The 27,600-nt window shown below is 38.5% G+C and overlaps 1 protein-coding gene across 5 annotated transcripts in view; it reads left to right on the forward strand.

Annotated features, from left to right (window-relative positions):
- Positions 1–27,600, forward strand: part of NUCB2 (nucleobindin 2) — a 79,199-nt gene that overhangs the window by 19,011 nt on the left and 32,588 nt on the right. For all 5 annotated transcript variants that reach the window (XM_030917519.1, XM_030917520.1, XM_030917522.1 and 2 more), the window contains 8 exons: positions 8,866–9,009; positions 9,643–9,750; positions 15,966–16,092; positions 23,825–23,928; positions 25,090–25,275; positions 25,460–25,550; positions 26,131–26,189; positions 26,288–26,380. In XM_030917519.1, coding sequence (XP_030773379.1) covers positions 8,866–9,009; positions 9,643–9,750; positions 15,966–16,092; positions 23,825–23,928; positions 25,090–25,275; positions 25,460–25,550; positions 26,131–26,189; positions 26,288–26,380 — 912 coding nt within the window. The remainder of the gene's footprint in view (positions 1–8,865; positions 9,010–9,642; positions 9,751–15,965; positions 16,093–23,824; positions 23,929–25,089; positions 25,276–25,459; positions 25,551–26,130; positions 26,190–26,287; positions 26,381–27,600) is intronic.

A 27,600-nucleotide genomic window follows, 5' to 3' on the forward strand; every position in this document is an offset into this window, starting at 1 on the left:
GTAGGTTAGTCCCCCTTCTTCCCGTTGCCTGTCCTTATTACTCATCTTTCTTTCTTCTGTATGGATATTTGTATATTTTCTCGTTCATGAAAATCTGTAAACCTAGTAAACTTAGTGTTATTCCTTTAATGCAGACACATTTGACATCTTGGTATTTAAAGAGATTTTTGTGTCATTATTTTTTTGCCTAATGTGCTGGAATACTTAACTTTTTTTTTTTTTTTAATGCAGTTGGTGTTTATTGAGGCCTTATTAAGAAGTAGAGTTAAGTGTTTAAATTAATTGTCCTAGTTATGTCTAGAATAAGCACTAACAGATTAGAAACGAGTGGAAAACATTCTCCATCAATCAAAAATAAATTTAAAAGGTGAGAGAGGCAGGATAAATAGAAAGCCCTATCAGCCTGAGCAACATAATGAAACTGCATCTCTACCAAAAAAAAAAAAAAAAAAAAAAAATCACCATGCATGGTGGCTTGCTTGTGGGCCCAGCTACATGAGAAGCTGAAGCAAGAGGATCTCTTGAGCCCAAGAAATCAAACTTGCAGTGAGCTGTGAGCTTACCACTGCAGTTCAGCCTGGGCGGCAGAATGAGAACCTGTCTCAAAAAACAAAAAAACGAAAAAGCGCTATAGAAGGTGGTAGATTTAAAAATCAAGATATGGTATTAAGGTCGAGCATGGTGGCTCACGCCTGTAATCCCAGCACTTTGGGAGGCTTAGGTGGGCAGATTGGTTGAGGTTAGGAATTCGAGACCAGCCTGGCCAACATGACAAAACCCTGTCTCTACTAAAAATACAAAAAATTAGCCAGGCATGGTGGTGCACACCTGTAGTCCTAGCTACTCAGGAGGCTGAGGCAGGAGAATTGCTTGAACCTGGGAGGTGAAGGTTGCAGTGAGCCAAGATTGCACCACTGCATTCCAGCCTGGGTAACAGAGTGAAACTCCATCTCAAAAAGAAAAAAAAAAAGATATGTTATTAAATCAACTTAAAGGGCAGGGCACATTGGCTCACTCCTGTAATCCCAGCACTTTGGGAGGCCAAAGTGGGGAGATTGCTTGAGGTCAGGAGTTTGAGACCAGCCTGGCCAACATGGTGAAACCCAATCTCTACTAAAAATACAAAAATTAGCCGGCGTGGTGGTACACACCTGTAATCCCAGCTACTCAGGAGGCTGAGGCAGGAATTGCTTGACCCCGGGAGGTGGAGGTTGCAGTGATCTGAGATCGCGGCACTGCACTCCAGCACGGGCAATAGAGTGAGACTCTGTCTCAAAAAACAAAAACCAAAAATGGCTTGAAGAAATCACCATTCCTCTCTGGTAGAGAGAACAGTGTTGTATGGGAAAACACAAAAGGTAACAATTCAAGAAAGTGTTTAAAAAGACTTGGACTACAAAGGTGAAGAAGTCCTTAGAATACCTTAATCAATTTATTTCGTTTAATTTCTTTATGTGCGTGTAAAAATGATGTGAGAAAAATCTATGATATGCCTAAAAATACTTTCAGCAAACATAAAATAGAATTGTAAGTGATAAAGCACAGTGGTATAGTTTAATTAGCAGCATTTTTTTCTGTATGGTATACAATGGTGTGTCTTAATATTGATAGAATCTTTTATCCCACCCTGGGGTCTCTGTCACCCAGACGGGAGTACAGTGGCACAATCATAGCTCCCTGCAGCCTAGAACTCCTGGGTTCAAGCAGTCTTCTCACCTCAGCTTCCTGAGTAGCTGGAATTACAGGTGCGAGCCACTGCACCCAGCCCAATGGAATCTTAAAGCCTATTTATTTTATTTTATCTTTTTCTCCTCCTCCTCCTCCTCCTCCTCCTCCTCCTCCTCCTCCTTCTCCCTTCTTCTTCCTTCTTCCTTCTTTCTTCTTTCTTCTTTTTCTTTCTTTTTTTTTTTTTTTGAGACAGGGTCTCTCTCTGTTGCCCAGACTGGAGTGCAGTGGCACAGTCTTGGTTCACTGCAACCTCCGCCTCCCAGGTTCAAGCCATTCTCCTGCCTCAGCCTCCCGAATAGCTGGGACTACAGGCATGCACCACCACTCCGGGCTAATTTTCATATTTTTAGTAGAGACGGGGTTTCGCTATGTTGGCCAGGCTGGTTGCAAACTCCTCACCTAAGGTGATCCACTCACTTCAGCCTCCCAAAGTGTTGGGATTACAGGCATGAGCCACCATGCCTGGCCCTTAAAGTCTATTTAATAACATATCTTTTTTTTTTTTTTTTTTTTTTTTTGAGATGGGTTTTCACTCTGTTGCCCAGTCTGGAATGCAGTGGTGCAATCTGGCTCACTGCAACCTTCATCTCCCAGGTTCAGGCAATTCTCCTGCCTCAGCCTCCTGAGTAACTAGGACTACAGGCATGCACCACCATGCCCGGCTAATCTTTTGTAATTTTTAGTAGAGACAGGGTTTCATCATATTGGCCAGGTTGGTCTTGAACTCCTAACCTCAACCAGTCTGCCCGCCTTGGCCTCCCAAAGTGCTGGCATTACAGGTGTGAGCCACCACGCCTGGCCTCTTCTTACCCTTTTGCCAGAGATTTTCTTCCAAGCCCCCTCTACTAATTTTACAAGCTTGGTGTTGCTGCTTTCTTCATCTTATCAGAAGACGATGACAGGAAGTTTTCAGATTCATATTCTTTCCTCAGACTCTCCTTAAATGATTTGTTGATGAAGACCTGGAGGACTGGCCTTCATGAATCATACCAACTTGTATTACTTTTCAGGCAACATATTCTTTATTGAGATACACACTCTCAGACTGTATCAAGAACTAAACTAATAAACACACTTGTCAGGTTATGTAGGGCTCTTCAACATTCAAATCAGATTTAGCTACTCTTCCTTTAGCTCAGCCACCATCCATCAACCCCCTACTTCTTAAAAATGCTTAATATAACATCTTGGGGGAGATCATTTTATAATTTAATGTTTAATATGGCAACAACTTTTGGCTGTAGGCATTTACAGCAATGTTACAGTGATTTGTTATTTTCTGACCATTCTCATATCAATCTCTTTACCACCTTTAGCATTAATGTAGATTTTGAGGCATGTGAAAGAACATCAGGATGTTGTCAGAATTTCCTGTTGACTAAACTCAGCTTTGTTTTTTTCCTTAAACTATACATTGCTGGAAGTTATGCAGCTTCTAGTCAGTAATTTTAGGAAGTTCCTGACAAATTGACATTTGCATGAGTCCATCAATTCAGCCTTATGTTCCTTGAGTTTTTTTATTTATTGGAGGCATTGTTGGTTTCTGCTATCTTCATCTGCATTGTTTGGCTGCTGATAGGTAATCCTGTTGTGTTTTACTAACAAAACGTAACATGGCTTTGTCTCCTTGCAGGTATCTTCCTGTCTAAAGTCAGGTAAAGCACTTAGTTGTTCCTCTATAAGAAAAAGTAAACTTGCTGTTATTCCCCTAATATCAAGTATTTGCTTCACTAACATCAGCTGCTTTGTTTCTGTGCTTACAAAATAACTTTTCATTTTAATGCCCAATCACAGCTTAATCTTTGTGAAGATATTTACAATGACAAGCACTAACAATGCAAAAACTCAATCTGAAGTTATGACAATAATAATAACTATAATAAAGTTCATGCATATACACATAACAAAGACTATGTTGCTGTTGCCATGTGGCCAATTACAATTTTCATATTCCATTAACTGAGGCTGGGTGTAGTAGCTTATGCCTCTAATCCCAGCACTTTGGGAGGCTGAGGCAAGAGGATCGCTTGAGCCCAAGAGTTTGAGACTGGCCTGGGCAACATGTTGAGACCCTGTCTCAAAAAACAGTAAAAAAAATATACTAATATGGTTAGGATATAAAGGTCAGTCATGAGATAAAAGATTAAATTTACCGTAAAGCTAGAAAATCTTAAATTTATGTATACCTAATATTTGAATAAAAATTAACAGAATTATAAGAAAAAACAGACAAAATCATGATGTAAGATTTTCACATGCTTTTCTAGTGATTGTGGAACAAGCAAACAAAAATCATTAAGAACACAGAAAATGGGATAATTTTGAAAAATTATGAACATGACTAGTGTAGAAGGGTAATAGTGGTTCATAAATTGTATTTTAAAAAATTTTCACATTTTATAAGCTTGGATTTTTTTTGCTCTATTTTCACTCCTTTTTAAAAAATTGAAATATAATTTATATATCATACAATTCTCTCTTTTACAGTATACAATTCACTGTTTTTTAGTATATTCATAAGGTTATGCAACCATCTCAATGATTTAATTTTAGAATATTTTCATCACCCCAAAAAGGAACCCTGTACCCATTTAGCACTTATTTCTCATTTTCCCCTCCCTCCACCAGCAACCCTCAACAACCCGTCATCTGCTTTCTTTCTCTGTGGATTTGCCTATTTTCAACATTTATATAAATTGAATCATATAATATGTGTCTTCTTGTTTCTGGCTGTATTTACTATTAATCAGTTCTGTTGTATTTTATTTTTCAACAGACTTCTCCTTAAAAATATCAGTCTTGGCGGGGCATGGTGGCTCACGCCTGTAATCCCAGCACTTTGGGAGGCCAGGGCGGGCGGATCACGAGGTCAGGAGTTTGAGACCAACCTGACCAACATAGTGAAACCCATCTCTACTAAAAATACAAAAATTAGCCAGGCATGGTGGCGCACACCTGTAGTCCCAGCTACTCAAGAGGCTAAGGCAGGAGAATTGCTTGAACCTGGGAGGCAGAGGTTGTGGTGACCCGAGATCACACCACTGCACTCCAGCCTGGGCAACAGAGTGAGACTCTGTCTCAAAAAAAAAAAGAAAAAAAATCAGTCTTTTGGGCCAGGCGCAGTGGCTCATGCCTGTAATCCCAGCACCTTGGGAGGCTGAGGCGGGCAGATCAGGAGTTCAAGACCAGCCTGGCCAACATGGTGAAATTCTGTCTCTACTAAAAATACAAAAACTAGCTGGGTGTGGTGGCCTGCACCTGTAATCCCAGCTACTCTGGAGGTTGAGGCAGGGTAATCACTTGAACCCAGGAGGCAGAGGTTGCAGTGAGGCAAGATCATGCCACTGTACTCCAGCTTGGGTGGCAGAGTAAGACTGCATTAAAAAAAAAAAAAAATCAGTCTTTTGTCCTTTAAAATTATCAAAAAGTGAAAGTTTTTGGCTTTGAAATGGCGGTCACAATTCATTGTCCTCTTTCTTGCAAAAGTTAAAAATAAATGCAACTTGAATGAAATGTAAGTCTGACAATCTCTAAACCTGAAATCAAGGAGGAACTTTGTTTCTGCTTCCACAGAAGCAAATTCTCAGTTTGATTAGAGAGGATAATGTTCCATATTTTGTTTCCAAAGTGTGAAACTTTCCTGGCTTTACATCATTTTTATTGTGTCTAGATATGAACTTTCTTTGCTGGTTGATTTCCTTGTTGTTAATCCTTGTATCTCAGCACCCAGGCCTGCCGCTTGCTTTACCAATATAATTTTAAGCTAGCTGAATAAGCAATATTTAGTTTAAAGGCATTTACAAGTCATATAACTTAATCATTTTAAATGAATGGTGTGAGTACAAGCAGCTTTTCTTCTTTTTTTTTTTTAAGTATTTCTGATTAGGTAACGAGAAAGATCTGTACTCAAAAGAATAAATAGATAATATAATTTAAGTACTTAAGTAATATTAAGTTCAAGTTAAATTCTCTTATTTAAATTTTTTTTGTTTTTATAAATGAGGGAACTGAAGTGGGAAAAGTTAATTGACTAACCTGTGATCACATAGCAAGTAAGTGGTGCAGCTGGAATTAGAATACAGACCTAAATTTAGTTCTGCCTTACTGCTTGGTATAAAACCCACTTTCTGTTTCTCTTTTTTCCCACTTTCTGTTTTTTAAGGATCCAAGTTTACCTTTGAGATGGGCATTCTCTTTGTCTCTCATTGTAGGTGAGGTTGGTGAATAATAGAGCAAAGGGAGGCAGTATGTTCTAGGGCAGTGGTTTTCAAATGTTGGCATGTATCAGAATCACCTATAGGGCTTGTTAAAACACAGATTGTGAGGCCCCCTATACCCAGAGCCTCTGATTTAGAAAATATGGAGTAGGCCTTGAGAATTTGCATTTCTAACAAATTCCCAGGTGATGCCAATGCTGCTGTCCCAGGGACCATACTTTGAGAACCACTTCTGGAAAGCCAGCAGAGGCTTTGGAGTCAGTCACCCCCAGGTCTACACTCTGGCTGTGTGACTGACTGCTGTGTGAACTAGAAGTGATATGTCTCAGTTTCTTGTACTTTGAAATGGGGATAATAATATTGACTTCACAGAGTCATTGTAAGAGTTGATGTGTTAATATTTTTTAAAAGTTTAGCATACTGCTTGGTACATAGTAAACATTCAATAGATGGTTTCTGTTGTTATTTATAATAAAGCTTGGGGATCAATTAAATCTTTAGGAACCATAAATTCAGTTAGAGTTTTAAAGTAGTTTCTCAGAAACTTTGTGACTTTGTAACTTCAAGATATTGTCAGAGGCTAGGTGCAGTGGCTTATGCCTGTAATTTCAGCACTTTGGGAGGCCAAGGTGAGTGGATCATCTGAGGTCAGGGGTTCGAGACCAGCCTTGCTAACATAGTGAAACCCTGTCTCTACTAAAAATACAAAAAAAAACTCACTACAGGTGGTGAGTACCTGTAGTCCCAGCTACTCAGGAGGCTGAGGCAGGAGAATTGCTGAACCTGGGAGACGGAGGTTGCAGTGAGCCGAAATCGGGCCATTGCACTCCAGCCTGGGTGACAGAGAGAGACTCTGTCTCAAAAAAAAAAAAAAAAAAAAAAATGTTGTCAGGTGTTGTTAGGACACACGCACACACACACCCATGTATACAAACACATTCTCTTGACTTTTCTTCTTTATGGTAGACTTGGCAGAAGAGGAGAGCAGCAGAAGTGACAAAAACACATGGAAGAATATGGAAAAATTAGAACCCTCATATATAAGTGGTGAGAATGTAAAATGATATAGCTACTTTGGAAAACAGTTTGGCAGTTCCTCAAAAAGTTAAACTTAGAGTTACCGAACTGACTCAGCAATTCTACTCCTAGTTATATAACCAAAAGAATTGAAAACCTGTTAACACAGTAACTTGAACATAAATGTTCACTGAAGTATTATTCAAAACTGCCTGAAAGAAACAATCCAAATGTCCATCAATTCATGAATGGATAAACAAATGTGGCATATCTATACAATGGACTATCTATTCAGCTATAAAAAAGAAATAAAGTCCTGATACTTGTTACAATGTGGTTGTACCTGGAAACATACGGCTAACTGATAAAAGGCAGACACAAAAGGCTACATATTGTATAATTCCATTTATATGAAATGACCAGAATGGGCAAATCTATACAGCTAGAAAGTAGATTAGTGTTTGCCAGGGGATGGGAAAAAAGGGTAACAGTGAGTGACTGCTAATGGCTATGGGGTTTCTTTTTGAGATGATTAAAATGTTTTAAAATTAGATAGTAGAGATGGTTGCACAGCCTTTTGAATATTCTAGAAAACACTGAATAGTATAATTTAAAACATTTTATGGCTTATGAGATATCTCAGAAAACCCGAAATGCACACCTACGTATGTGTGGCCATGAAGCATGAGTGAGTAATAAACCTTTTTTGTTATTACAAGTATTTATGGGGAAGAGGAGGTGATTCATAGTGAGAAGACATTCTGTGAAGTATACTACCCTATTAGAGATTCTAGTATCCTAGAGAAGAGTAGATCTCAGGTTTTAGTATACATAGAAACCCCCAGGACCCCCCTGTTTGTTAAAACAGGTTCCTGGCCCCCACCCCAGAGGTTTTGGGTACAGCCTGAGAATTTGCATTTCTGATGTGCTTTCAGATGATCTGATTTTGTAAGATTCAGAACTAAACTTTGGGTAGCATCTTTATAGATTAGACATATCCTATACTTAAATGGGTGAATTTTATGACATGTGAAGTGTATCTCAATAAAGATGCTTAAAAAAATGGGTATAAAGATAGTAAAATGTGAGTTTTAGTGGTTTGTTAATGGCAAGACAATGCTCTGTAAGGGAATTGGTTTAATAATTAATTTCTTCATTTGTAAAATGTGTCACTCTCCTGTGTATGTACCACCTGGGGTTGTGGTGAAAATGGGGTTATGTGTTCTTTTCCAAATGGTGTTTTGTGGGTAAAATGTGTTGCCTTAAAAAAAAAAAAAAAAAGGCCATGGCTAGATTGAAGCTTTTGTAATTAACCAAATGTTTTCTTATAGTGTAAAAACAGTATAGCCAGGGCGTGGTGGCTCACGCCTGTAATCTTAGCACTTTGGGAGGCTGAGGCGAGTGGATCACCTGAGGTCAGGAGTTCGAGACCATCCTGACCAACATGGAGAAACCCCCGTCTCTACTAAAAATACAAAATTAGCCAGGCGTGATAGCGCATGCCTGTAATCCCAGCTGCTCAGGAGGCTGAGGCAGGAGAATCGCTTGAACTCAGGAGGCGGAGGTTGTGGTGAGCCGAGATCGTACTGTTGCACTCCAGCCTGGGCAACAAGCGCGAACTCCATCTCAAAAAAACAAACAAACAAACAAAAGTATAAACTTTAAAATATTGTATTCTGTCTTTTTAATTTTGGCTACAAAAACATTTCTCCCTTGATTTTCTTTAGTGATATATTTTAAGCATTATTTTTGACAAGTTATAATGTATTTTTTCCCTTTCCTATAATTTTTTTGTTTTATTAAACCTCTTGAGATTAAATATATGATTGTGACATTTGGAATGCTTGTATATAGTGTTAAAACATCTTTTCATGACTTTGCCATAATTATTTCTTTATTTCAGATGAGGTGGAGGACTGTCCTGCTACAGTATTGCTTTCTCTTGATTACATGTCTACTTACTGCTCTTGAAGCTGTGCCTATAGACATAGACAAGACAAAAGTACAAAATATTCACCCTGTGGAAAGTGCAAAGATAGAACCACCAGTAAGTGAAATGAAGTGAAATAGGAGGAATTATAACTAGATGAAATGAATTATAATTATAACTAAATGAGGTAAAATGAGGTGAAATTATAATTAAACGAAATGGGAGGAATTATAATGAAAATATTGCTAATATTTATGACTTATAAAATTGTACACTTGGAAACTATTTCTGAAATAGCAGTGAAAAGAGTATTGGACAAGCATATGCTGCTTACCCTTAGACAATATTTATTTAATATAGTTAGTATATTAAATAGGAGAATTAGTTGTAATACATTTCTGACACAGAACTAACTAGCCAATAAAACACTGTATTATATTCAAAGCAGAGACAGATAACAATGGGGAGAAACCAAAATGGTAAACTCTTCGTCTGAACCATATAGAAAATCTACTGGACTACAGAGTGTCATAAAAAAGAAAAATCTACCTTTATGTAACAATAAAAGATGATATTGGTCCTGATATAAAACTATTTATTTCAGAAATACAGCTTTTTCACTTTGTTGAAACTATCATAGTAAGTATGTCTCAATGCCATTTGCTAGAAATTATTTCTCAGGATTGACCTCTTTAGATTCAAACAAGGAAAAACCTGCAGAAGCATTACTGTTGGTTTCTTAATTTGAAGGATACTGGACTTTATTATGATGAATATCTCAAGCAAGTGATTGATGTGCTGGAAACAGATAAACACTTCAGAGAAAAGCTCCAGAAAGCAGACATAGAGGAAATAAAGGTAAATGCAATTAAATAATATATATATATATGTGTCTTAATTTAAAATTTTTTTAGAGATGAGGTCTCACCATATAACCCAGGCTGGCCTTGAGCTCCTGGGCTCTAGCCGTCCTCCCACCTCAGTCTCTCCAGTTGTTGGGACTACAGGCGCGTGCCACCACGCTCGGCTTAAATATTTAACATTTGCGCATGCCAGACACTGAGCTAAGTACTAGAAATACAAAGATGAGATTTATTCCCAGCCCTTAAGGAACCCTCATGGGAAAATCATATCCAGAAATAGATTATAGGATGGATTATATGATGAGTATTTAATCTAGAAATACAGATGACAGACACATAATCTAATATGAAGCAGTGGGGTGAGGTGGGAAGTTATTCTTCCTGATAGAGATTATGCCAGAGCTTAAAGATGTAGTGAGAAAAGGAGAGGGACTGGGAGGCATCCCAGACAAAGGTGCAATGGTACAGAGGCAAGAGGTATACGGGAAACTGGAAGCAGTAACTGTGGCTGGACCCCAGAGTGGGAAATGGAGGCCTGAGTGGCCAAAAGATGAGGTTTGGGAAGAGTCACAACCTCAATGACAGAGGGCCTGTATATCATGTTAAGGGGTTTGGGTCATTATCTGAGAACAGCAGGAAGTTATTCAAAAGTTTGGAATAGGCGAGGTTCTGGTGTTTTAATCAGGTCCAGATTAACAGAAGAGATAATGGGCTATGTATTATATCAATCAGAGAGGTTTAACCATTTGACTCTGTCCCAAGTACCCTATTTGACATAATTCTAGCCATAGTCGGCTCTTTAGTACTCATAATAAGAAAGGGGGGGCCGGGCGCGGTGGCTCAAGCCTGTAATCCCAGCACTTTGGGAGGCCGAGACGGGCGGATCACGAGGTCAGGAGATCAAGACCATCCTGGCTAACATGGTGAAACCCTGTCTCTACTAAAAAATACAAAAAACTAGCCGGACGAGGTAGCGGGCACCTGTAGTCCCAGCTACTCGGGAGCCTGAGGCAGGAGAATGGTGTAAACCCGGGAGGTGGAGCTTGCAGTGAGCTGAGATCCGGCCACTGCACTCCAGCCCGGGCAACAGAGTGAGACTCCGTCTCAAAAAAAAAAAAAAAAAAAGAAAGTGGGTTGTAGAGATCTGACATGAGAGATTCTTGTAAAGTCTTTCCTTAAAAGGAAATGAATCAGCTTAGCTGGGTTTATCTTAGACTCAGTGAGTAAAAAAAAAATCTAGTTAATTTTAAAATTTCAATAATGTCTCCTAAGATAATTTTGTTTGCTTATGTTACCTTTATTTATTTAATTTTTACTTTCTTAAAAACTTACATTGCCTTTTTTCTAGAATCAGAATAAGAGAACTGTGTTTGAAAGACTCATTCTGGGTCAAACAAACCTTTTATTTTAGTTTCTGATCTTGGTGTGAACTTCTTTGAAAGACTGACTCCTGCTAGGTTGTGGTGTCTGTCAGCTCTCAGGTGTGGCATTTAGTTCACAGCCCTCCCCTTGGAAGTTGTGAACTTTTCTGGGGAAAAGGTAATAGTGTTATGCTAATAGTTTTCCGGAATTGTCTTTGAGGATAACCTTACTCTTCTTCTCAAGGATTAATTCAATCTGTGGAACAAGTTTCCTATGCTGAATATATCTGATGTAGAACTCTTAATGTCTTTGTATTAGGAGTAAGAGCATTATTTGGGGTAACATAGAAAATGTGGATCATGGGAGATACTACATAGAGATATTCAGGCAAAAGAAGAAAATACGCTTCCTGGATTGGTGCAGGGAATATTTTTATAATTCTTCTTTTCACATTCAATTCCTGTTTCTGTGAAGGGTTAGGGGGAACCAAAATGAAGTTAAACAGTTACACAATAAAAAAGAAATGAGGGGCTAGGTGCGGTGGCTCACGCCTGTAATCTCAGCAGTTTGGGAGGCTGAGGCAGGTGGATCTTGAGGTCAGGAGTTCAAGACTAGCCTGGCCAAGGTGATGAAACCCTGTCTCCACTAAAAATAGAAAAATTAGCTGGGTGTGGTGGCACGCACCTGTAATCCCAGCCACTCGGGAGGCTGAGGCAGGAGAATTGCTTGAACCTGGGCAGCAGAGGTTGTAGTGAGCCAAGATTGTGCCACTACACTCCAGCCTGGGCAATAGAGTGAGACTTTGTCTTAAAAATAAATAAATAAATAAATAAATAAATAAATAAATAAATAATAAAAGGGGGCAGGCGCAGTAGTCCACACCTGTAATCCCAGTACTTTGGGAGACTGAAGCAGGAGGATGGCTTCTAGCCAGTGGTTTGAGACCAGCCAGAGCAACATAGCGAGACCCTGTCACTACAAAAAATTAAAATTTAAAATTAATTTAATTAAATATTAAATTAAAAATTATCCTTCAAATTAAAAAAAAATTGTCTGAGGCCAGGCACAGTGGCTCACACTTGTAATCCCAGCAGTTTGAGAAGCCAAGGTGGGAGAATTGCTTGATCCTGGAAGTTCAAGACCAGCCTAGGCAACATAGTGAAACCCCTAGCTCTACCAAAAATATAAAAAATTAGCTGGATGTGGTGGTATGTGCCTGTAGTCCCAGCTACTCAGAAAGCTGAGGTGGGAGGATCACTTGAGCCCAGGAGTTTGAGGTTGCAGTGAGCCATGATTATATGACTGCTCTAGCCTGTATGACACAGAGCGAGACCTCATCTCTTAAAAAAGAAAAAAAAAATGAGTAAAACTAGACAATAAAACCCAAACCAGTAGAATCATCACAAATAACCAAGAAAAACTCTTGTTTCTTTTTTTTTTTTTTTTTTTTTTTTTTTTTTGAGACGGAGTCTCGCTCTATCTCCCGGGCTGGAGTGCAGTGGCCGGATCTCAGCTCACTGCAAGCTCCGCCTCCCGGGTTTACGCCATTCTCCTGCCTCAGCCTCCCGGGTAGCTGGGACTACAGGCGCCCGCCACCTCGCCCGGCTAGTTTTTTGTATTTTTTAGTAGAGACGGGGTTTCACCGTATTAGCCAGGATGGTCTCGATCTCCTGACCTCGTGATCCGCCCGTCTCGGCCTCCCAAAGTGCTGGGATTACAGGCTTGAGCCACCGCGCCCGGCCTTGTTTCTTAAAAAGTGAAAAAAAGTTAGAATTTTCTCTTTCCTTTTTTTTTTTTTTTTTTTTTGGGACAAGGTCTCACTCTGTCACCCAGGCTGGAGTACAGTGACACAATCTTGGCTCTATGCTACCTCTGCCTCCCAGGCTCAAGCGATCCTCCCACCTCAGCCTCCCAAGTAGCTGGGATTACAGGTGTGGGCCACCTTGTCTGGCTAATTTTTGTATTTTTAGTAGAGATAGGAGTTTTGTATTTTTAGTAGAGATGTTGTCTAGGTTGGTCTCAAACTCCTGACCTCAAATGATTCCCCTGCCTTGGCCTCCCAAAGTGCTGGGATTACAGGCGTGAGCCTCCATGCCCGGCCTCTCTTTCCTTTTCAGCTAAGCATTTTGAAAGGAAAATCATATTACATTTCTTCACTTCCCAAACATTCCCTAACTGGAAAGGTTATGGTACTGCCCTCACTGTTCCACTGAATATACCTTCATGGAGAGCATCCATGACTTCTTAATTGCCAAATCTAGTGAACATCCTAACACCTTTGATTCCTCATTCTACTGGACTCCTTTATTTATCTCAATAGTTTTTAGATTTCAGGGTTTGTTAAAACATATTTCTGGTTCCTACCTCCAGGGTGTCCAATTCAGTAACTCTAGGGCCTGCATTTCTGAAGTTCCCTGGTGATGCTGCTCCAGTTGGGGACTACATTTTGACAACCATTGTTTTATCTAATAATAATGACTATTCTCTCCTTGAAATATACTGCTCTTTTTGATTCCGTAACAGTATATTCCCCTAGTTTTCTTACTAATCATTCATCTATGAAGAAAGCAATCAAAGGGGACCTAAAAAAGATAAATTTTGAAAAGCTTTTATATATGGAATGACTAATGCTTATAGAGGCCAACTGACTTTTAATTTAAATGTTCTTTTTAGCCCTAATGGTGCTGACCAACTTAACTTTTTTAAAAAATAAGAAGCTGGGTGCAGTGGCTCCCGGGAATCCCAGCACTCTGGGAGGCTGAGTTGGGTGGATTGCTTGAGCTCAGAAGTTCGAGACCAGCCTGGGCAACATGGCAAAACCCTGTCTCTACAAAAAATACAAAAATTAATCAGGCATGGTGGCATACATCTGTAATCCTAGCTACTCGGGAGGTTGAGGTGGGAGGACTGCTTGAGCCTGGGAGGTTGAGGCTACAGTGAGCCATGATCATGCTACTGCACTCCAGCCTGGGTGACAGACTGGACTCCATCTCATAAAATAAAATAAAATAAAATAAAATAAAGTAAAATAAATACTTTGTTGACATGTAATTCATATACCATAAAATTTATCTTTTTAAAGCATAAAATTCAGTGTCTTTTTGTCTGTTTTTTTGTTTTATTTTGTTTTGTTCTGAGATGGACTCTTGCTCTGTCACCCAGACTAGAGTGCAGTGGCATGATCTCAGCTCACTACAACCTCCACCTCCCTGGCTGAAACGATTCTCCTGTCTCAGCCTCCTGAGTAGCTGGGACTACAGGCATGTGCCACCACACCTGGCTAATTTTTGTATTTTTAGTAGAAATGGGTTTTGCCATGTTGGCCAGGCTGGTCTCAAACTCCAGCGCTCTAACGATCCACCTACCTTAGCCTCCAAAGTGCTGGGATAACAGGTGGGAGCTACCGCACCCTGCCGTTTCAGTAGTTTTTTAATATACCCGCAGAGTCATGCAATCATCACCGCTATCTAATTTTAGAATATTTTCATTGTCCCCAAAATAAACCGTGTGCCCATTAAGCTGTAACTCCTAATTGCGCCCCTTTCCCCAACCACAATAAATCTACTATTCATCTCTGTGGATTTGCCTGTTCCGGACATTGCGTATACATGGACTCATAGAATAAATGGTTTGTTGTGTCTGGTTTCTCTCACTTAGCATAATGTTTTACAGGTTCATTCATGTTGTAGCATATGTCAGGATTTTATACTTTTTTATGGCCAAACAACATACCATTGTATTGGTATACTGTATTTTGTTTATCCATTCATTAGTTGATGGACATTTAGGTTTCTGCTTTTTTGGCTAGTATGAATATGCAGCTATGAATATTATGTTTAAGTTATTGTGTTAACATGTTTTCTGTTCTTTTAGTTATATATCTAGGAATGGAATTGTTGGGTCATGGTAACCCTATGTTTAACTTTTTGAGGAACTGCCAAACTGTTTTTTGAAGTGGCTACACCATTTTACAATTTAACCTTTTGAGTTTCTGCTTTGTGCTTTAATGATGCTTTTCTAAATTACATGGTTTTTCAGACATCTGGATTTTAGAGTTAAAGCTAATCTTTTTTTTTTTTTTTTTTTTTTTTTGAGATGGAGTTTCACTCTCGTTGCCCAGGCTGGAGCGCAATGGCATGATCTTGGCTCACTGTAACCTCTGCCTCCCGGGTTCAAGCGATTCTCCTGCTTCAGCCTCCTGAGTAGCTGGGATTATAGGCATGGGTCATCACACCCGGCTAATTTTTGTATTTTTAGTAAAGACGGGGTTTTACCATGTTGGCCAGGCTGGTCTCAAACTCCTGACCTCAGGTGATCCGCCTGCCTTGGCCTCCCAAAGTGCTGGGATTACAGGCATGAGCCACCACACCTAGCCTTTTTTTTTTTTTTTTTTTTTTTTTGAGACAGAGTCTCACTCTTGTTGCCCAGACTGGAGTGCAGTGGCGCAATCTTGGCTCACTGCAACCTCTGCCTCCTGGGTTCAAGTGAATCTTCTGTCCCAGCCTCTCAAGTAGCTGGGATTGACAGGCGTGCACCATCATGCCCAGCTAAATTTTGTGTTTTTAGTAGAGACGGTATTTCGCCAGGTTGGCTAGACTGGTCTCGAACTCCTGACCTCTGGTGATCGCCCACCTCAGCCTCCCAAAGTGCTGGGATTACAGATGTGAGCCACCATGCCCAGCCCTAAAGCTAATATCTTTTGAAAGAAATTCTTTTTATAATATTAAATGTATCTAAATTAGTCAAAAGTATTTATCACTAATGTATTTTAACCCTGTTTTTAAGCTGTTGCATTTGTCTAAAAATGAAATGTAATAGATAAAACTAATTTATTAATTTTGTTAACAGAGTGGGAGGCTAAGCAAAGAACTGGATTTAGTAAGTCACCATGTGAGGACAAAACTTGATGAACTGAAAAGGCAAGAAGTAGGAAGGTTAAGAATGTTAATTAAAGCTAAGTTGGATTCCCTTCAAGGTAAGTGCTAAACAAAAGGTAGGAATATATATTTTTTTCTTTTTTCCTTTTGAAACAGCGTTTTGCCCTGTTGCTCAGGCTGGAGTGCAGTGGCACAATCACAGTTCACTACAGCCTTGACCACCTGGGCTCAAGTGATGCTCCCATCTCAACCTCCTGAGTAGCTGAGACCACAGATGTGTGCCACCATGCCTGGCTAATGTTTTTTGTTAGTTAGAGAGACAGGGTCTCGCTACGTTGCCCGAGCTGGTCTTGAACTCCTGGGCTCAAGCAATCTGCCTACCTTGACCAAAGAGCTGGTATTGCAGGCATGAGCCAGCGGGCCTGGCTAGAAAATTTTAGTATTTGGTTGTTGAGGTCAGTTTATATTAGTACGTGCCGTCTATGTTCTTCTAGTCAAAATTTTATGTTAGTATTGATTTGGCTTCTCTTAATTTTTAGAATTTAATGTTTATGAATAGATAATACATTTTATATCATTCAAAAATCAATGTAATTAGCCATAATTATAGCAATGAAAAGGAAAAATGAAAAGTAATGAATTAAACGACTGGTTTAAAGGAGGAAAAATAATATCAAAGGATACCAAAAGAAAGCAGAGAAAGAAAATCTGATTAGAAGAATTTTCATACATGGAATAGAAAATTTTTCAGAGATCTAGCCCCAGAAAAAAACACAGGATCCAGACCATTTCTTTTCTTTCTTTTTTTAAATAAAATCTTCTAGGAGACGAGATCTTCCTCTGTCACCCAGGCTGGAGTGCAGTGGCATGATCATAGCTCACTGCAGCCTTGAACTCCTAGGGCTCAGGTAGTCCTCCCGCCTCAGCCTCCCAAGTAGCTAGGAGTACAGGCCTGCACCACCATGCCCTGCTAATTGTTTTTTTAATTATGTTTTTTAGAGATACAGTCTCACTGTGTTGCCCAGGCTGGTCTCAAACTTCCGGCCTCAAGTAATCCTGAGTTGCTGGGATTACATATGCAAGCCACCATGTCTGGCTCTCAGAATAAGATAGTTTCATTAAGGAAACTGTCTACTCTTTAATGATTTGAGTGATTCTGTCAAACCATTAAAGAACAGATTGTCAATTCTATTTAATCTATTCCAGAGCATATAAAAAGACGGAAAGCTTCCACATTCTTGCTATATATTGATGCCAAAATCAAAATTATTATGTCTCTAGAGAATACTATCTCGTAACAGTTGGATTTATTTTAGGACTACAAGACTGACTTAATATTAGGAAATCTAATATTATAAATCATCATATAAATAGTCCTAAGGAGAAAAAAATCTTTAAAATTTTGATATATCAAAAAAAGTCATAAAGTCAAAGGACAAATGATAAATTGGAACAAATATTAGAATCCTTATTCTTTTAGACTATGAGTAGATTAAATACGTATGAAATAGAATTCCCGAAATGCAAAGATATCTTAAAGTTATCTTGCTGGGCATGATGGCTGACCAGCACTTTGGGAGGCCAAGGCAGGTGGGTCACCTGAGGTCAGGAGATTGAGACCAGCCTGGCCAACATGGTGAAACCTCGTCTCTACTAAATATACAAAAATCAACTGGGTGTGGTGGCACGTGCCTGTCATCCCAGCTACTCAGGAGGCTGAGGCAGGAGAATCTCTTCAGCCCAGGAGGCAGAGGTTGTAGTGAACTGAGATCACGTCACTGTACTCCAGACTGAGTGACAGAGCAAGACTGTCTCAAAAAAAAAGAAAAAAAAAAGTTATAAGTCATATGGCTGTCTCCATGAATGCAGAAAATCCATTTGACAAAATTGAACACCAATTCATAATTTAAAGTAATAATTAAAGTAATAAAATACTAATTAATAGATAACTTCTATAACACAATCAGCTATATCCAACTCAGTTACATCATACTTAGTGGGGAAGCACAAGTATGTATCCTGACTGAAATTAGAAACAAGACAGTGTTGCCCACTGTAACCACCACTAAATAACATTGCTTTGGAGGTACAAGCCAAAATATTTTTTTTAATTTTTTAATTTTTATTGTATTTTTTATTTTTTTTTGAGACGGAGTCTCAGTCACCCAGGCTGGAGAATGCAGTGGCATAGTCTCAGCTCACTGCAACCTCCGCCTCCTGGGTTCAAGGGATTCTCCTGCCTCAGCCTCCCGAGTAGTTGGGATTACAGTCACCTGCCACCACTCCCAGCTAATTTTTTATTTTTAGTAGAGGCAGTGTTTCACCATGTTGGTCAGGCTGGTCTCGAACTCCTGACCTCAGGTGATCCACCCGCCTCAGCCTACCAAAATGCTGGGATTACAGGCGTTAGCCACCATGCCTGACCTAGCCAAAACATTTATACAAATAAAAAGAATCTGGAGGTAAAGTAATTGGAAAGGAGGTGATAAAACCATCTTTTTTCACAGATGATATGATGTTTATATATATGTGGAACACCGAAAATAATTAATGGAAACATTTACTATAAACAACAGGAAAATTGAGCCCCTCAATAGGAAAATAATGGTAAACTTAATCCGTAGAAATCAATATTTTCCATATGTACATAACAGCCAGTTAGAACATAGAATGGAAGAAGAGGACTCCATTTACAATAGCAACAAAGATAAAATGTCCAGAATAAACCTATTCAGAAATGTGCAAAACTGACAGACAAAAACTTTAAAATACTCATGAAGGATGCAAAAATAGACTTGAACAAGTGGGAGGACACAATTACTTTTTGATGCAAAGACTCAATGTTATAAACATGTCAATTTTCTCTACATTAATGTATAAACACAATCCAACTAAAAATATATACATTATTTTTCTGGCACTAGCCAAGTGAATTTTTTAAAGCGCATGTGAAAAAGGACACGAGTAGGCCAGGCATGGTGGCTCACGCCTGTAATCCCAGCACTTTGGGAAGCCAAGGTGAGCGGATCATCTGATGTCAGGAGTTCAAGACCAGTCTGGCCAACATGGCGAAACCCTGTCTCTACTAAAAATACAAAAATTAGCTGGGCGTGGTAGCACATGCCTATAATCCCAGCTACTCAGGAGGCTGAGGTAGGAGAATCAGTTGAACCTGGGAAGCAGAAGTTGCAGTGAACCAAGATCACACTATTGCACTCCAGCCTGGGTGACAGAGTAAGACTCTGTCTCAAAAAAAAAAAAAAAAGAAAAAGGACACAAGTAAGAAAACTTAGATACCTCTGAAAAAGAACAGTGAAGGACTAGATATTAGAAATTGAATATTTAATATCTATTAAATCTTTAATATTAAATATTAAATTATGTCACTAAGCCTCAGTCATTAAAACTGTATGGCTTAGGCAGAAAAGTAGAATGATTAGTGAAACACAATAGACATTGCAGAAGTAGAGTTAAATACACAATATAATTTAGTTTAATATAAAGGTGGTATCTTATTAGTAGGATAAAGATAGGTTTTTATTTTTATTATTATTTATATTTTTTAGACAGGTCTCACTCTTGCCCAGGTTGGCGTACAGTGGGGCAATCATAGCTCATTGCACCCTCAGACTCCTGGGCTCAAGAGATTCTCACACTTCAGCCTCCTGAGTAGCTATGACTACAGGAGTGTGCCACCATGCCTGGCCAATTTATTTTTTTTAATTAATTAATTTTTTTGTAGAGACAAGGTCTCACTGTGTTCTCCAGGCTGGTTTGAGGGAACTCCTGGCCTCAAATGATCCTCCTGCCTTGGCCTCCTAAAGTGCAGGAATTATATGTGTAAGTCACCACACCCAACAAATTTTTAAGTAGTCTTGGTATAACTTGCTAGCCATTTGGACAAAGGTATAGTTAAAGCCATATCTCTTATAATGCTTTATCAGAATAATTGTAAATGAATTAAAGATTTAAATATAGAAAATAAAATCATAAAAGTACTATGTGACAGCATAGGTGAATTTCCTGTATTACCTTGGAATGAACTTTCTAATTATGGGTCAAAATCAAGGAGTAGATTTAGCCAGTGGGAGATCTTTCAAGCTGGTTCATGCATCCTTGTGATATCCTCCCATAGGTTGGTTATCTGGGTGGTTTGTTGTCATTAATAAACATCTGAACATTTAACTCTTGGAATGGTAGTTCTAAAACTTCAGATTGCATGCATGAGAATCTCCTAGAAATCTTTTTAGAAATACAGATTGCTAGATCTCACCTCCAGAGATTCTGGCTCTGGGAAAGAGTGTAGTAATCTACATTTTAAACATATAATCTTAGAAAACAAATACCAAATACTCATCATCCTGAAATTAAGGATATCGATGAGAAGTAAATTGAATCATGCCATGCTACTTGGGCATGGAAGGTAATTCCATACTTGAAGCCAGGCCTAAGATGTGTGGAGATTTCTATCCCCGGGACAACTTCCATCCCCTCAGTCTTAACAGTATCCTCTTCATTCCAAGATGGATACTGAATTTCATTGCATAAAGAAAACATTCTAGGCTGGGCATGGTGTCTCATGCCTGTAATCCCAGCACTTTAGGAGGCCGAGGTGGGTGGATCACCTGAGGTCAGGAGTTTGAGACCAGCCTGGTCAATGTGGCGAAACCCTGTCTCTACTGGAAATACAAAAAATAGCCAGGTGTGGTGGCATGTGCCTGTAGTCCCAGCTACTTGGGAGGCTGAGGAAGGCGAATTGCTTAAACCCAGGAGGTGGAGGTTGCAGTGAGCCGAGATCATGCCACTGTGCCCCAACCTGGGTGACAGAGTGAGACTCTGTCTCAAAAAAAAAAAGGAAGAAAACAGTCTGATGTAACTTAGAAACTAAGGAATATTTTCTCATTGGTTCAGTATGACTTGAAATATCTGATACTTTGAGGAAGGGCTTACATAGTCTTAATTTTAGGGAGGGGGGTAATTTTTAAAGTAGGCAGTTTTTTTTTTCTTTTTATTGAGATGGAGTCTGGCTGTGTTGCCCAGGCTGGTCTTGAACTCCTGGGCTCAAGCAATCCACCTACCTCAGGTTCCGAAAGTGCTGGGTTTACAGGCATGAGCTACCATGCCTGGTCCATTCACGGTTCAAATGTAGAAAATATAGAGTAAAAATCTACCTGATACTTTTGTATTCTGTCAGTTCCCAATGTCCCCTAGCACCATCCTTCTTGGGTTTATCTATTTATTTATTTTTAAGTTATATTGAGATGAGGTTTTGCTGTATTGTCCAGGCTGGTCTTGAACTCCTGTTCCTGGTCTCAAGTGATCCTCCTGCCTCAGCCTCCCAAAGTGCTGGGATTATAGGCATGAGCCACTGTGCCTGACTCTTGAGTTTCTTTATTTGTATATAAGCAAATACAGATAAAATTTTTTTATTGTCCCTCTCTTTTTATGCAAAAGGAAATACACATTTTTGTATATTGTTTTTCTTTTAATAATATATTTTGAATATCTTTGTGTATTAGTACATAGAGACCACCTCTCTCTCTCTCTCTTTTTTTTTTTTTTTTTTTTTTTTTTACAGCTGCATAGAACTCCATTTATTTATTTAGCCAGGTCCCTGTCAACTGACATTTAGGTTATTTCTAGTGAACTATCTTGTATATATGTCACTGTGTATCCATATAAGATTATCTGTAGGATAATTTCCCTGCAGTGGAGTTGCCAAATCAAATTATATATATTTGTAATTTTGATAGATATTGCCACATTTGCCTCCATAGAGGTTGTATCAATACACATATCCACCAGCAATAATTCCTCACAACCTTGCTAATGGTATGTGTCATCAAACTTTAGGAGTTTTCCATTCTGTTAGATAGTATAACAGTGCAGTTTTAATATGTATTTATCTTGTTCTGAGGGAGGTTAAGGGTCTTTTTATATATTTCACTGTCTGGTCATTTTTTTTTAGGGCTAAGTCTTAAAAACAAGTATTTTCTTCATAAGTAGAACTGCTAGTACAGTGCCATACTTAGAATTCAGTGAAAACTTGGTTGAACCAGATTTAGCAGTTCTTCACTTTCTGGCATAACAACATGTTCCAGGATCAACTTGTACCTACCGTGCCCCAGCTGTGGAATGAGCCATTTCTCTGAGGAGCACTGGTTTTTCTTAATAGGCAACTATATTTTAGATCAAGAGCTGGCACTAGGTACACTCCTTGCTGCTGGAGTGTGTTTTCTTGGCACCTTAATTGCACAGAGCTAGGAAACATGCATGTCTATGCACATATATACGTATATACACACATACATATTCATATACATGTGAAACGTGCATATACATGTTAAATGTACATATTTTAGAAATGCTGAGTTCACACAGATAATGCTAATTCCCATTCGTATCTACCAATTTCTTTCTTGCCTTTCACCATTCCATATTTGTATATTCCTTCTTCCTAAGTGAGAGCTGATTTCCAACAACTTCAACAATGTACCCATTTTGCTCAATTCTATAAGGGCTCATATTGTGTTGTTTCTGGTGAGCTGTCTTGTATGTATATCCACTGTGTATCCATTACATGTGTCCACTATTTAATACAACTGAAACAGTCCAGCATCACTTCACCCATTTCACTGTAGTAAATTGTAACTTGTTTTTTAAAAGTTAAAAAAATTGATATTTCCTTAAAAATAAGTCATAATTAAAAGGAGTTTACCTAAATTCGATTTTTATTGTTTCATAAGGGATCCATTGGAGCAATATACAAGGAATTCTTTCATGTAAGCTTTAGAGCAATTATTTTTAGAAATTCTACTTAAAACTTTGATAAGGACACTATATTAGAGTTTATCTAATTAAAAGCAAGATATTTAGTAGTTTTAAGATAATTAAAAAGAGTTTGTTATTAACTATGCTGATAGTCAAGTAGTTGTTTTAGATATAACATTAAAATATGCAAGGCCGGGCGCAGTGGCTCACACCTGTAATCCCAGCACTTTGGGAGGCTGAGGCGGGCGGATCACGTAGTCAGGAGATCGAGACCATCCTGGCTAACATGGTGAAACCCTGTCTCTACTAAAAATACAAAAAATTAGCCGGGCGTGGTGGCGGGCGCCTGTAGTCCCAGCTGCTCAGGAGGCTGAGGCAGGAGAATGGTGTGAATCCGGGAGGCAGAGCTTGCAGTGAGCAGAGATTGTGCCACTGCACTCTAGCCTGGGTGACAGAGCAAGACTCCATCATAAATAAATAAATAAATAAATAAATAAATAAATAAAATATGCATAAGGCCAGGCATGGTAATCCCAGGTTTTGAGAGGCTGAGGTGGGAGGATCACTTGAGGCCAGAAATTCAAGACCAGCCTGGGAAATACAGTGAGACCCCGTCTCTACCAAAAATTAAAAACAGGAAATTAGCCAGGCATAGTGATGCACACCTGTTGTCCTAGCTACTTGGGAAGCTGAGGTGGGAGGATTGCTTGAGCCCAGGAGGTCAAGGATGCAGTGATCCATGATTGCACCATTGCCCTCCAGCTTGGGTGACAGAGCAGGACCATGTCTCAAAAAAAATAAATAAAAAAAAATAAGGAGAGAGAATTTTTAAAAATACACATATTAAATTGTATTCCACTCTAGGTTCAAGGACACTACCTTTGACTAGAATAACATATGCAATATTCATAAAGTAAATATAAGCCTTTATTCTAAAACTTTGTATTTCCTTATAAAATCCTGTAGGAATAAATATGAAATCTTTTTCTTATGTATAATTATTATAATTTTTCTAGCTTCTAGAAATTGATCATTTACAGTTTTCTCATTTTCTTTCAGATATAGGCATGGACCACCAAGCTCTTCTAAAACAATTTGATCACCTAAACCACCTGAATCCTGACAAGTTTGAATCCACAGATTTAGATATGCTAATCAAAGCGGTGAGAATAATTCCAAAAAGTTTTGTCTTTATTGTGCCTTTGAGGTTTTGTAATTTGACAAGTAAACCCAATGAAATGGAAATATAACTTTTATATATTCTGTTGAAGATCTTTAAAGGAAGGTAGCTTAACCCTTATTAATACAGATATTAATATGTACATACAGGTCTAAAATCCCTTATCCATGATTCCTAAATCCAAAAGCTGTAAAAACTGAAACCTGACCTGAATAAACCAACTACAGTAATACTATTTACAGTTTTTATTTAACCTACTTAGTGTGAGTATTTATAGATTTTGCTTAAGAAATACTTGTCTGTTTGATTACGGATGCTACAGGGATATTCCATAATATGGCATATGTGCCATATTCCCTTTCTTTAAGGTAGAAAATTCTGAAGCACATCTGGCCTCAGAGATTTTAGATAAGAGTTTGTGGACCTCTCACATTATGTGTAAATGGAATTAGTTCTAACTGGCAAGTATTAGATTAGTTCAATGGTTAGAAGCTATTTTAGTTTTCTATACTGTCTAGATTTGATACAGTTCCTTTCTTCTTTTTTTTTTGAAATCAACTTATATACTACTTGCTTATGAGGAGTTTCTTAAAGTTGGGGCTAGCTTTGAACTTTTAGTTTATTTGAATACCTACATCTCTGGTAATAATAATGATGAAAATTGCCGGGCGTGGTGGCTCACGCCTGTAATCCCAGCGCTTTGGGAGGCCGAGGCGGGCGGATCACCCAAGGTCAGCATTTCAAGACCAGCCTGGCCAACATGGTGAAACACTGTCTTTACTTAAAATACAAAAATTAGCCTGGGGTGGTGGCAAGTGCCTGTAATCCCAGCTACTCAAGAGGCCTCAGGAGGCTGAGGTAGGATAATCACTTGAACCAGGAGGCGGAGGTGGCAGTGAGCTGAAATCATGCCACTGTACTTCAGCCTCGGTGACGGGTGAAACTCTGTCTCAAAAAAAAAAAAAAAAAGAAAAAAGAAAAAACTTGACTAAAATTAAATGGTAGAATTAAAAAAGAGGAGTCCAGTATGTTTTTGCTTTCCTGTACCACTTCTGTTCAAGAGTATGCTATATTCAAGAATGGCTTTATTTACATTTTTCAAATGCATGTTTTTATTTAACTTAAATGCATTGTTGCATTTCAGGCAACAAGTGATCTGGAACACTATGACAAGACTCGACATGAAGAATTTAAAAAATATGAAATGATGAAGGAACATGAAAGGAGAGAATATTTAAAAACATTGAATGAAGAAAAGAGAAAAGAAGAAGAGTCTAAATTTGAAGAAATGAAGAAAAAGCATGAAAATCACCCTAAAGTTAATCATCCAGTAAGGACTGTGACTTTATGAAACCATTTTTAGATAAAGATACTTCTTTGTATCAGCGGAATTTTATCGTGTTATTAGTACTGAAATCTTGATTGTTATGCAAAGTTCCTCAAATTTATATTTTGAGTCTGTACAGATAGATTATATTTTGTTTTGAGCAATTTTTTTTTAAATTGGTTCACAGGGAAGCAAAGATCAACTAAAAGAGGTATGGGAAGAGACTGATGGATTGGATCCTAATGACTTTGACCCCAAGACATTTTTCAAATTACATGGTAACAATTTGATACAAATATTAATATTTATATCTGCTGTTTGAAAAAAGATTTGCTTTCCTCTTAATTGATTTCTGCCAAGGTCTGCTATTGAGTTATCTAGTGAGAGTAAATGGTTAGAGTTCTTCTAGGGTAATATGATAGTCTTTATTGCTTACCTGCAGTATAAAATTTTAGATCAGTAGCTGTGTCTTTATACTGGCTTTTACTGTTGAGTCATATGAATTATTGCAAAGTTCTCTGTAAACTGAAAACTGTATACTGTGACTAGCTAGGTTATATCTGATAGGCTTTATACTATAATATTACATTTTACTTCTACTCTCAGAATATTGCTTTACTTTATATTTTTGGAAAAAATGGTCAAGATATGCTTTCCTCACAAACGATTATGAGTTACAAATATAGCATATTTATCAGTTGAGCTGATCTAAAGCTTCATGAAAAAGAAGAAATGCTTTTCTGCGTTCTATTGATGCTTTACATCAGTACTTTTATAAACCTTTTATAAATCATTGTATTTTAATTATTTTCTAAGGTATTAAAATCTGTTTTTGCATTTGTAACTTTTAAACTTTAGATGTTAATAGTGATGGATTCCTGGATGAACAAGAATTAGAAGCCCTATTTACTAAAGAGGTAAATGAGTTTATTAAGTATTCAATGTTCTTGTTCTCTTTCTTTTTTTTCTTGTTACTTTCTTTCCTTTCATGTTCATTTAAAATTTTTCTTTTTAGTTGGAGAAAGTATATGACCCTAAAAATGAAGAGGATGATATGGTAGAAATGGAAGAAGAAAGGCTTAGAATGAGGGAACATGTAATGAATGAGGTATGTTTTAAAAGTTTAAGATAATATATTATTTCTATATATTATTTAATTCTTGCAATAAATCTTACTTTAAGATGGAAAATATACAGAATTTATATTTAAATGGAGTTTGCGTGTTTTTGTTTTGTTTTGTTTTGTTTTGTTTGAGACAGAGTCTTGCTCTGTTGCCCAGGCTGGAGTGCAGTGGTGCAAATCATGGCTCACTGCAGCCTCAACCTCCTGGGCTGAAGCAATCCTACTGTCTCAGCCTCCTGAGACTGAGGAGGGACCACCAGCTGGAGCCACCATGCCTAGCTAATTTTTTTTTTTTTTTTTGAGATGGAGTCTCACTCTGTCACCCACATTGGAGTGCAGTGGCATGATCTCGGCTCACTGCAACCTCCACCTCCCAGATTCAAGTGATTCTCCTGCCTCAGCTTCCTGAGTAGAAGGGATTACAGGCACCCACCACCACACCTGTTTTTTATTTTTTATTTTTAGTAGAGACAGGGTTTCCCCATGTTGGCCAGGCTGGTCTTGAACTCCTGACCTCAGGTGATCCATCCACCTTGGCCTCCCAAAATGCTGGGATTATAGATGGGATTACAGGTGTGAGCCACCAACCTTTTTTGTTTGTTTTTGAGACACAGTCTCACTCTTTCACCTAGGCTGGAGTGCAGTGGTGCTATCTTGGCTCACTGCAACCTCTGCCTCCCGGGTTCAAGTGATTCTCCTGCCTCAGCCTCCTGAGTAGCTGGGATTGCAGTCATGCACTACCATACCTGGCTGATTTTTGTATTTTTAGTAGAGATGGGGTTTCACCATGTTTGCCAGGCTGGTCTTGAACTCCTGACCTCAAGTGATCCACCCACCTCGCCCTCCCAGAGTGCTGGCTGGGATTACAGGCATGAGCCCCCACACCAGGCTGAAATTTTTTTTTTTTTTTTTTTTTTTAAGAGACGGTATGTCTTTTGCCATGTTGCCCGGGCTGCCAGCTAACTTTTTAATTTTTGGAGACACAAGGTCTTGCTATGTTGTCCAGGCTGAAGTTTGCATTTTTGATCCAGATTATTATACTAGATGCCTTTAGTATGAATAAAATAATTTGTAACTACTTTAAAATATTCTAAAAGATAAAGATGTTACTGCATATCAGGTATAAAACCTTTTTTTGGGGGCTGGGCATGATAGCTCACGCCTGTAATCCCAACACTTTGGGAGGCCATGGCAAGTGGATCACT

Source organism: Rhinopithecus roxellana, chromosome 15 (assembly GCF_007565055.1).
Source record: "Rhinopithecus roxellana isolate Shanxi Qingling chromosome 15, ASM756505v1, whole genome shotgun sequence".
In the NCBI taxonomy this organism is placed as follows: domain Eukaryota; kingdom Metazoa; phylum Chordata; class Mammalia; order Primates; family Cercopithecidae; genus Rhinopithecus; species Rhinopithecus roxellana.